The 12470-nt window shown below is 40.0% G+C and overlaps 1 protein-coding gene across 1 annotated transcript in view; it reads left to right on the top strand.

Moving 5' to 3' along the window:
- LOC138372370 (tripartite motif-containing protein 59-like) overlaps window positions 1–12470 on the top strand; it is an 80412-nt gene that overhangs the window by 30712 nt on the left and 37230 nt on the right. The window contains exon 2 of the mRNA XM_069337670.1: window positions 540–610. Coding sequence (XP_069193771.1) covers window positions 605–610 — 6 coding nt within the window. The 5' untranslated portion in view covers window positions 540–604. The remainder of the gene's footprint in view (window positions 1–539; window positions 611–12470) is intronic.

Genomic DNA, 12470 nt, shown 5'->3' with positions numbered 1-12470 from the left:
CCTGCCCACCCTCCTTACTCCTGCCCACCCTCCTTACCCCTGCCCACCCTCCTTACTCCTGCCCACCCTCCTTACTCCTGCCCACCCTCCTTACTCCTTTCCGCCATCCTTACTCCTGCCCACCCTCCTTACTCCTGCCCACCCTCCTTACTCCTGTCTACCCTCCTTACTCCTGCCCACCCTCCTTACTCCTGCCCACCCTCCTTACTCCTTTCCGCCATCCTTACTCGTGCCCACCCTCCTTACTCATTCCCGCCATCCTTACTCCTGCCCACCCTCCTTACTCCTGCCCACCCTCCTTACTCCTGCCCACCCTCCTTACTCCTACCCACCCTCCTTACTCCTGCCCACCCTCCTTACTCCTGCCCACCCTCCTTACTCCTACCCGCTCTCTTTAAACTTGCTCACCCTCCTAACGTCTGGTCAAAGCACAATACCAAATTTTTTGCAGTATTTAATTTTTCTAAACTTTTATTATGTTTTGGTGGGAAAAATTTAGTCATAGAAACCTTAAATTTGTTGTCTTTTTCCCCTAATAGGTAATACTGCTTCCAGTCTTCTCGGCTACCAAGGACGCCGACGCAAACACAACTTCTACCCATTAATGATGGTAAGGACAATTTTATTCTTGTTTTACTATTAGTATGTGTGGGCTATCATGTTGATGTCAATAATACACTCGCCATCAGATTCAGATTCTTTATTCAGGTAAAGGTACATCCATTTTTTTAATTATTATTATTTTCTATCACAGACGTGGCCACACATTTACAATGCTAACCAGCATATATACATTTTCTTCTGTCCTCCATGGACAGGGTTAGAGAAGTGTTAAACAGGGTTAGAGAAGTGTTAAATAGGGTTAGAGAAGTGTTCAAGGATTTATTGAACACTCAACCACAGAAGGTGATTCGGTGCTTTTAAAATGCCATGCTAACCTACATACGTAAATACATAGATACACAGATTTACGTATGCCCTACATAAAGTGTTTGATGTGTCTTTTACATAGTGTCATTAATGTACATTCACAAAGGTGAAATGTAATTCTGATCAGCTTCCATATATACTTTATACCCATACATATACATACACACACGCATATACATACATATATACACACATGCATTCACATACATTTGTCTCATTTACTCTGACAGGGTGCACCATTGAGTTACATACATAATGATGGATTTAAAGATAGAGGTAGTACATACAATACCTAAAGCCACTAGTACGCATAGCGTTTCGGGCAAGGTGAGGAAAAAAACACTTAAACTAAAACTTAATAGTAATTTAGCTTAAAGTATAAATTGCGTTGAAAGGGGGGGGGGGAAAGGCAGAGAATAGCAATTATACAAGTTGATCAACAAAAAGCATTGATTACAATAATAAGACATGGGTTGACATTTAAGGGTAAGGTATGTTACATGGAGTTTATTAGGTAGTTTTTAGTTTTTATCTTAAACTGGTTGAGAGAGGTACAGTCTTTGACTTGATTGGAAGGTCATTCTACATTATGGGTCCTTTGATTTGTATAGCATTTCTAGTTTGATTAAGTCATACTCTTGGAATATCAAATAGGTATTTGTTTCTTGTGTGGTGCCCATGAATTTTGTTACAACCTTCTAAGAAGCTTTTACGGTCATGATTGACATTACAGTTCAGAATTTTAAATATATAGAATACACATGAGAGGATGTGCAGTGACTTAATATCTAACATATTCAAAGATTTGAGTAGGGGTACCGAGTGATGTCTGGGGCCAGAGTTGGATATTGTCCTAATAGCAGCTTTGCGTTGAGTAATTAGAGGACATAAATGATTTTGGGTAGTAGAACCCCAAGCACAAATACCATAGTTGAGATAAGGATAGACGAGAGAGTAATAGAGCGTCACCAGGGCAGGGCGAGGTACATAATATCTGATCTTAGAAAGAATGCCAACAGTTTTAGAAACTTTTTTTGCTATATTTAGAATGTGTCCCTGGAAATTCAGCTTGTTATCGATGAGGATACCAAGGAATTTACCATCAACTTTGTTAGTAATTTGGATATTTTTTATTCTTAGATTAATTTCATTTGAGGATTTATTACCAAACAAAATATAGAAAGTTTTGTCAATGTTATGGGTGAGTTTGTTAGCAGTTAGCCAAAGATGGACTTTATTTAGCTCAGTATTTACTGTGACATTTAGAGCAAGGGGGTCAGGACTGGAGTAAATGAAGGTTGTGGCATCAGCAAATAAGACTGGTTTGAGGTGTCGTGAGGCGTTTGGAATGTCATTAATGTAGATGAGAAAGAGGAGATGGCCAAGTATGCTGCCCTGGGGAACACCAATGTTTATGGGTAGTGTGGGAGAAATTGAATTATTCACAGTAACATACTGAAGCCTGTCAGTAAGGTAAGACTTAATGTACTGCAGGGAGTGTCCTCTGACTCCATAATGTTGTAATTTAAGAAGAAGGTTTTGATGGTTGACAGTGTCAAAAACCTCTCGTAGGTCCACAAATAACCCAACAGGGAACTCATTTTTGTCTAGAGCTGTATGTATCAAGTTAATCATACTAATCAGTGCATCGTTAGTGCTTTTATTGGGTTTGAAACCATATTGGCAAGAGCTAAGTATATTGTGCTTGGCTAGATAAGAGTAAAGCTGCTTGCAGACTAACTTTTCAAATATTTTTGACAAGGTTGGTAGAATTGATATAGGTCTGTAATTGTTGACATCAGTGAGATCACCACATTTATGGACTGGGGTTACTCTCACTTTTTTAGAGTATCCGGGAAGGTTTGTAGTTCAAGTGATTTGTTGAAGAGCAATGCAATGGCAGCAGCTAGAAAACTGGAGGCTTTTTTGTAAATCAGAGATGGTATCTCATCAAGGGCGCTTGACTTAGTTTTAAGGGAAAGGATTACTTCATTAACATCAGAGGAGTTAGCAGGAGTTAGGCACAGGGACTCTGGATAGTTACCTGTAAGGTAGTCTTTAATATTAGTGAGTGAGGATGGAATATCATGAGCAAGGGATGTTCTAATGGAGGAGAAGAATCTATTGAATTCAATAGCAGTGTCAGAGGCTGAAAGCACACCATCGTCATTGGATAGAAGTATTTGTTTATTAATCAAAAAATTTTTTTATCCCAATATTTGGGAAATAGTGCTCCATGTTTTCTTAATGTTGCCCTTAATTTAGGTGAATTTATTTTCATAGTATTTTGTTTTGGCTCTCCTAATTATTTTTGACAGCGTTGATAAGTAAATCTTTGAAAATTCTTTGGAGACGATTACTATACTTCTTCTCAAGGTTATGTTTTTTATTAATATATTTAAGTATCCCCTTTGTAAGCTATGGATTGTTTAGCCTTTTAGTTGTGAGTTGTTTAGTTAGCATAGGACAGTGGGAGTTATAAAGGCAGAGAGTTTTCTGAAGAAGTGTTTGTACTCCTAGGTTGATGTTCTCTATGTTACCTAATTCAGTCTCTCAGTTGATATTAGCAGCAGCAGCAGCAATAAAATTGCCTATAGAAGTTTCATTATGCTGCCCAAAGTTTATCTTCCTTGTATCTAGAGGTGGTTTGTTAACGTTGGTTAGGAGAAACGTGGGGTAATGGTCAGTGGTTCTTTCAGTGATTATCCTTGAAGTAAGCGGAGAGGTTATGTTGGTCCAGATGTGATCAAGAGCTTTGGCAGTACTATTAATGATTCTAGTAGGTCTAGTGATTAAGGGTATGAGGAAGCAGGAATTCACACAGTTGAGGAAACTAGCAGCAGGAGGGTTATCAGGCTCACAGAGGTCAATATTAAAATCCCCAGAAATTATTAAATGGTTTTTGTTCAGTCTGTTCTCTAGGATTAGATTTCTAAAGTTAGAGTTGAATTCAGACACATCCGTGTTAGGAATTCTGTATACTGCTCCCACAGTCTGGACAGCCTCGCTACCTTTGACTCTGAAGCAGGCAAAGATATACTCTCTACGGGGGTCTCTAGTTTTAATCACTTTTAAACATGTCAGTTCTTGGTGGTGTAAGGTACGGGATGGAAAGCCGTACCCTAGAGTATCGCTAACAACACCCGCTCTCACTTTCTTATAAATAATGGAAGTGCAGGGATCTATATAGCAATAATCACCAGTTCTAACTGCATGGGACAAGAAATACGCCTTGGGGTACAATTTTACAAAAGCGTTTTTTTTTTAAATACCCGATTTCCTCACACTGATTAGAACAGGGGGGGGGGGGGGAAGGGCTATTTGGATACATCACAGGATTGATACAGACAAAAGGGGAAGGAAGATTCCTTTCCACCAATACACACCTCAGGAGACCACTGGCTCAAGGGACTACACAACGGAATAGGCCTCTACAAACTGGGACTTAAGGTCATTTCTCCCTTCCACTCCTCTTGGGTCACTACAAAGGTCATGGGTTTTAACAATACACTACTCTGACCACAATACACAGATGGATGTACACAGTAAATGTGGATAACCCCATATGACACACAGCTGAACACAGGTATCTGAATTAACAACACACTACTCGCCCTACACACAGGGTTCTAAAATCCTTATTTCTACAAATTCCTATCTCTAACTTATACAAGAAGGGAAGCACCGCTATAAACATCTATATTACTGCACTTATCGTATTTGTGGGAGACTATCCAAGATATTGATCTTATCCTCACTGCCTCCCTCTCCCAAGTGAATGAAGGAGGCCTTACCCATGTGCTTCCTGCCCAGTTCCAGTAATGTCTCATCCCTGTACATGTCATACACATTTTCCAATAGTTCATTTATATGTCCTAAAATGTTCCCTGGAAACACAAATCGTAACTGTTTCTATTTTCCGCTTGTTACAACTTGTAATAAAGTTGTTACATCTTGGCTTAACGTGTTTGTGACGTATTAGAACGTTGTTACAACGTGCTATACTGGTTGTATAACTGGTTAGGTGTTAAAACTTGTTCGAACGTTGTACCAACATCGTAGTTTCGGTGTGTGTTTGGCGGGTTCCAAGCTGTTTTTCTACATTTAACACTGTTGTTTCTCTATATTTTCTTGCATTGAATCTGTTTTTTAAATGTTTTATTAGTTTTGTTACATTGGTTTTTAGGAGATTACCTGCTAAGATGATGCTCTGTATATCTGCAGGAGTAAAAGTACCAGACTGGTTTTCAACATTTAACACTGCTATTTCTCCCTACACAAGGGTCTCTCTCTCTTACATAATTTCCCTTCCTGGGGGGACAGGGAGAAAAGAAAAATTCATGTAAATTTGAAGAATTTACGTAAATTTTTCTTAGTACTTCAGACAAAATGTAACCATTCAAGTGGGGCTACTAGCTAGTTAAATGAAACAAACAATGTATCCTTTAACTAAAGACACAAGTGGTGATTGCTCTACTTGTTCGACACAGTAGGAGGCACTGCAACTTACAACTAGCATCACACCTTCTGGGTAACTTCCAGAACTGTCCCGCTTGACCTGTCAAGACTCACCAGACCAACGGAGGGGAATATGAGGGAGGTATGCATGCTGTAGACTTAAGCTCTTGGATTGCAGGCGTAGACGTGGCTGCAACTGGTAGAACCCTTCTGGATCGTACCTTAGGTTACTGACATCTGTTAGTTTGAGTAACTTGAGCCAAAACCTGGCTGTCACTCAGGTGACATACTGTCACAACAAGATGCCACACTGTTGACACATATCTCCTTGATTTGACTGTACCCGTGGTCTACAAGGGAAAACCCAAGTCGAGACACACTAACGACTATGATGGTCACTTGACAACCATAAGGGAACTCAAGAGGGAGACTCCTGGGTACGTGACACCCAGTATTCCATGGTAACTTTAAAACTAAAGGCCGTACTTTACCCTGTACCTTTTCTTTCAGTTTCATTGAGGTGCAGGACCATTATTCCTCATTTCTTTCCTCTTCGTTCTTCTGCTTCTTACTGGCTTCCTCTTCTTGGTGTATGTTCATCTTATTACAAAGACTAGCCCTACCTCTCCTCCACCTCCCTCCGTGGTCTGTTCTGTCCGAACAGAACAGTGTGTGGCTGTCCGGGGGCTATCCGTTGGGTGTTCCGCATGTTGGTCGGTTGCAGGCCCTCCACACTATGATGTAATTACCTAAGTGTAGTTACAGGATGAGAGCTACGCTCGTGGTGTCCCGTCTCCCCAGCACTCTTTGTTATATAATGCTTTGAAATTACTGACTGTTTTGGCCTCCACCACCTTCTCACTGAACTTGTTCAAACCATCTACCACTCTGTTTACAAAAGTGAATTTTCGTATATTTCTCCAGCAGCTTTGTTTCGTTAGTTTAAATCTATGACCTCTTCTTGAAGTTCCGGGTCTCAGGAATTCTTCCCTATCAATTTTATCGATTTCTGTTACTATTTTGAACGTAGTGATCATATCGCCTCTTTTTCTTCTATCTTCTAGTTTTTGCATATTTAATGCCTCTAACCTCTCCTCGTAGCTCTTGTCCTTCAGTTCTGGGAGCCGCTTAGTAGCATGTCTTTGCACCTTTTCCAGTTTGTTGATGTGCTTCTTTAGATATGGGCACCATACAACCGCTGCATATTCCAGCTTTGGTCTAATAAAAGTTGTGAACAATTTCTTTAGTATTTCTCCATCCATGTATTTAAAAGCAATTCTGAAGTTAGAAAGTGTAGCATAGGCTCCTCACACAATCTTCTTAATGTGGTCCTCAGGTGAGTTTTTTATCTAGAACCACCCTGGATCCCTTTCTTTGCCAGAATTCTTTAAAGATTTCTCACATAATTTATAGGTTGTGTGAGGACTATGTTCTCCTATTCCACATTCCATAACATAGCATTTATTCACATTAAATTCCATTTGCCAAGTGTTGCTCCATATACTTATTTTGTCCAGGTCTTCTTGAAGGGCATGACAATCATCTAGGTTTCTTATCTTCCCTATTATCTTAGCATCATCAGCAAACATGTTCATATAATTCTGTATTCCCACTGGTAGATCGTTTATGTAGACAATGAACATTACCAGTGCGAGAACTGAACCTTGTGGTACTCCACTCATGACATTCCTCCAATCCGATACCTTGCCTCTGATTACGGCCCTCATTTTTCTGTCAGTTAGGAAATTTTTCATCCATGTTAGTAGCTTAGCTGTCACTCCTCCAATATGTTCCAGTTTCCAGAACAACCTCTTATGTGGAACTCTGTCGAAAGCCTTTTTTAGGTCCAGATAGATGCAGTAAACCCAACCATCTCTTTCCTGTAAAATCTCTGTGGCTCGATCATAAAAATTGAGTAAGTTCGTTACACAGGATCTTCCAGATCGAAAACCATACTGTCTGTCTGATATTATATCGTTTTCTTCCAGGTGTTCTACCCATTTAGTTTTAATTATTTTTTCCAATATTTTGACTATTACACTTGTCAATGATACAGGTCTATAATTAAGGGGGTCTTTCCTGTTTCCACTTTTGTTGTTCTGAAACTATGTTAGCCTTTTTCCACACATCAGCTACAACTCCTGTAAACAGGGATGCCTGAAAAATCAGTTAAAGTGGAATGCTGAACTCAGGTGCACATTCTCTCAGAACCCATGTTGAAACTCCATCTGGACCAACTGCTTTGTTCTTATTTAGCTCCTTGAGCATTTTTTCCACTTCGTCTCTAGACACCTCTATGTGCTCTATGTTGTTCTCTGGAATTCTTATTGTCTGGTTCCCCTAAAGATTTCATCTTGTACAAACACACTTTGGAACTTTTCGTTTAGTGTTTCACACATTTCCTTTTCATTTTCCGTGAATCTATTTCCCATTTTCAACCTCTGAATATTATCCTTTACCTGCAATTTGTTGTTTATGAATTTATAGAATAGACCTGGTTCTGTTTTACATTTGTCTGCAATCCCTTTTTCAAAATTTCTTTCTGCCTCTCTCCTCACTGCCGTGTAGTTGTTTCTTGCATCTTTGTATCGCTGGTATGTTTGGGGGTTTGGCCTCTTCCTGTATTGATTCCATTTTTGTGTCTTTTGATCTCTGGCCCTCTCGCAATTTCTATTGAACCAATCCTGTTTCCTAGTTCTGCATCTCTGTTTTGGTATAAAAAAATTTGTGCCTTTATCATATATCATTTTCATTTTATCATTTTTTTAAGTTAAAAACGAAGCTATACCTAATAAATTCCCTGTAACCTACCTTACCCTTCTATTGTCAACCAATGTCTGTTTTTTTTTTTTTTTTTTTTTTTTTTAAAGAGCGCTGTTTGTCGACATAATTGTATTTGTTCTGCTTTTTCATCTATGTTTTCATTTCTTGTTTTCATTCTACTCATTATGCTCAATTAGCATTAAGCTTGTCATTTAAGTTTATCATGCCCGAAACGCTTTGCATAATAGTGGCTTTAGGCATTGTATGTACTAGCTCTACCTATAAGTCAACCAATCTTTGTAAAAATTTATTGTATGTATGTACCTTACCTAAATAAACATTTTATTTTATTTTTTATTTTTATATATTTCACAAAACTTGACATACATCTCATTCACTTCCTTGCCTAGCATCAAGTCTGTCCAATTATACTCACTAAAAAAAATTCTGAGGTCGCCATAATGTCCTCTCCTGAAGTCTGGTTTTTCAACTGCTTCAACCTCCTTATTTTCTTCCAGATTATAACGCATTGCATATTTTATTCCCAAAAAGACATGGTCACTTTTACCCAAGGGAGGAAGGTACTGAATATCAAATATCTCTTCCTCCTTCCTGGTAAATATCAAATCTAGCATGGAGGGAACGTCCCCTTCCCTCATCCTCGTAGCTTGTTTAACATGTTGATACAAGAATGTTTCCAGGATGAGGTCTACAAATCTACAGGTACAAAAATCTTCTGTTTTAGCTTCATATGCTTCCTAGTCTATGGATTTCAAGTTGAAGTCACCGACTATCAACAGTCGTGATCTATCATTATCCGTTCTCGCTATAATCTCTCTCATTATTGTTATAAGACCTTCTCGTTTACTATCTAGCTCCTCCTTTGACCATGTGCTGCTTGGCAGTGGACTATATGCATTTATGATCATTAGTTTATCATCCTCATGGCAGATCTCTAGTGCTATTATGTCAACTTCTTGTGGATTGGCAGTCATTATTTCGTTCACCTTTAGGTGTTCTTTCACCAGCAGAGCAACGCCACCGTCTTTCCTGATTTTTCTGTACCGTCTCCAAATTGAGTAGCCCCTTGGGAATATGACCTCATTTAAAATAGCATCTTCAAGTTTGGTCTCCGTGAGTGCAACAATGTCTGGTGTCTGCAGCTGTATTATATCACTTAACTCCAGTATCTTTGATCTTACTCCATCTATGTTGGTGTATGCAATCTTCAGGAACTTGTCCCCCCTCTCTCTATTGATTTTGTTGGTTTACCTTTATGTACCACTTTACTGGTCTGCCTATCCCTATCACTTTGTAGAAAAAAGAATTTATTTCTTCTTCATTCCTGCTCTCATTTAAACGATTTGCCTCGGCGAGGTTCAGTTTCAGCTTCTCTCTGTCCTCTTTTGAAAGATCTCGTCTTAACGACCATACTTTCCCTTCCTCATCACTTTGTAATTTTCTAGCATTATTTAGTACTTCTTCCATCTGTCTGGCACCATTTAGGGTGATCCTCAAAGGTCGATCTTTCCCTTTTACATACCTGCCTATTCTCCTGTAGTCGCACACATTCTCTATGGTAGTAAGACCTTCCACGAGGTCAACTATTTTATCAACTACTTTCGCTTCTTCTACAGCTCTTTCTGACCTAGATGTTATCTTCTTTTCTTTGCAACCAAAAATTATCAGGGACTTACTCCGATCAACTGTGTTTTGCACCAACTTCGGGTTAGATGCCAATTTCTTTCTTACTTCCAGCCGAATGTTTGTTTTATCTTGGTTGCTGCAGTGTTTGGCTTCCTTTACTGCTTCTTCAATTCTTTCCTTCTCCTTGGCCACTTGTGCATAGGTGAGTTGCATATCTTTCTTGCACTGTTCTATTCCCTGCGTAACTTCCTCCATCTGTGCTGACAAAAGCTGTTTCTCCTGTTGAATTTCCTTACCTAACCTATTGTAGTCATTTATGTTTAAATTTACTTTAACTTCTTCCAAAGCTATTTTTAAGAGTTTATTTTCTTCTTCCATGGCTTTGCAATTTGTTTCCAATTGATTTTTATCCTTGCACAAGTCTTTGACTAAACCCTTAAGACATAAAACTTTGCTATTCAAATGGTCATTACTTTCTGTCAATTTACTAATTATTTCTACGTAAGAGTTCACTATAGTATCTAATTTTACCAACTTGTTATGTAGACTGTTTATATCAATGCTTTCTTCATTGAATCCCGCAAAATCAAGCTCTGTTTTGTTTTTCCTCTTGCTGGCGGCCATCTTGAATGTTCTTCTCTGCACTGGAAACACTAGGGCAACTTTTTCTCATCTGATTTTTCACTTCCCTTGGCACATTCCTGTTATCTCGTCTATTTTTCAAAAACACTATACCTTTATGTTCTCTAGGACACCACACATTATCATCAACCTGTACTACAATACTTAGGATTGTTGAAATATGCTGAAGCTCCTCTGATGCAAGTGTTGACCCTAGGGGTGTCACCTTTTTTGAGTGTCCAGAGACAGGTGCCAACAGTCTGTTGAGGGTCAAGACAAACATAAGTGGGGTCTCCATGGTCACAACTCATAAAATCATCCCTGAAGGGATTTACAAAACAGACAGACCAACAACGACAAGTGCATAGAGTTGTAGCGGTGCCTTACCTAACTAGCTAAACATAATATACAAAAATACATTTGGATAGTAGAGACTGGTCACCTAGGGTGGATCGAGTCTAGTTTTCGATCTGGTCTGCATTGCATGGGTAGGTCTAACATGTCCACTCAGCAACTCTAACAGGGGGTCACTTTCCTCTTCTGTGGCCTCATTGGTATCCTGATTGTCTAGCTCTGCATGGGGCAAGTGTAATTCTTCTTTGGGGTGGAATATTTTTAATTTATTACCATGGATCAATTTCTGCTCCCTATTATAAATGTGTTTGATTAAGACATTTACGGGGCCAGTCTTTCGAATCACTCTGTATGGTCCCTTCCACCTATCCTGCAAGGCTCTACTCTGGCCCCATTGGTTATTTTCAGACAACAATAACACAATGGAGCCTTCCTGTATTTTCATTGGCTTGACCTCTCTGTCATAGTAGTAAGCATACTTCACTTGGGCCTGCCTGGAGGCTTCAGCGGCCGCTCTCCAGGCACCATGCATCTTCTGCACCACTGAAGAGGGGTAATCTTCCCCATAATGAACCTGGTGATTATTTATCAAGCACGACGTGAAATTACAGGAATATCCGGTAAACAAGAACATCGGTTGGGTGTTAATGCTTTTGTGAACAGCTGTATTGATAGCCATTTGGACATATGGTAAACTTGACACCCACCCCAAGGGATCAGAACTACATAGAATGGCCAGGGTATCCTTGATTGGACGATTCATACGTTCAACCATTCCGTTGGCCTGGGGATGGAATGCAGCTGTTAAGGCTGAGTTGGTCTGCACCAAGGTACATACCTTAGCAAATAATTAGTTTAGAATTTCAGATCCTCGACCTGTAACCAGGGTTTTCCGGGGCCAAATATACAAACAAATTTATGGAGGAATGCTTCTGCCACTGTCTCTGGCTCTTTCCTCTCCAACGAGATAAGGGTCGTGAACCTTGACAAATGATCCACTAACACTAACACATACCTATGCCCAGTATAACTATTGTGTAGGTCAATTAGGTCAGCCCCAACCCTATTACTTACCTTAATACCTGGTTGATGGGGTTCTGTCAGTTCTTCTACTCCCCAAGCCCGGCCCGAGGCCAGGCTCGACTTGAGAGTTTGGTCCACCAGGCTGTTGCTTGGAGCGGCCCGTAGGCCCACATACCCACCACAGCCCGGTTGGTCCGGTACTCCTCGCAGGAAACAGTCTAGTTTCCTCTTGAAGATGTCCACGGTTGTTCTGGCAATATTTCTGATGCTCGCTGGGAGGGTGTTAAAGAACCGTGGACCTCTGATGTTTATACAGTGTTCTCTGATTGTGCCTATGGCACCCCTGCTCTTCACTGGCCTAGCTAGTGGTTCATGAATTTCGTGGAAGGGTTGGAGGGAAGCATGCACCTGCGTACTCCCCTTATGCCGTTGACAGGGTTCACATTCTCTTACAAATGTTGCCGTATAAGACAGCAAGCCCGGGAAATAAAATGATTGTTTAGCCCGCATGAATGATTTGTAAGTCCTGGGATGACCTGCAATCTTGGAAGAGTGGACCAGTTTTAACGCCGCATTTCTTAGGGCGTCGGGGATAAATAGTTGATATACTGATATAGTTGGGGTCTCCATAATGTGGTATAGTACCCTGTCTACTATTTCAAATTCTGCAATGG

Source organism: Procambarus clarkii, chromosome 38, assembly GCF_040958095.1.
Source record: "Procambarus clarkii isolate CNS0578487 chromosome 38, FALCON_Pclarkii_2.0, whole genome shotgun sequence".
Taxonomy (NCBI): Eukaryota; Metazoa; Arthropoda; class Malacostraca; order Decapoda; family Cambaridae; genus Procambarus; species Procambarus clarkii.
This window is presented reverse-complemented; position numbering and strand designations above follow the sequence as displayed.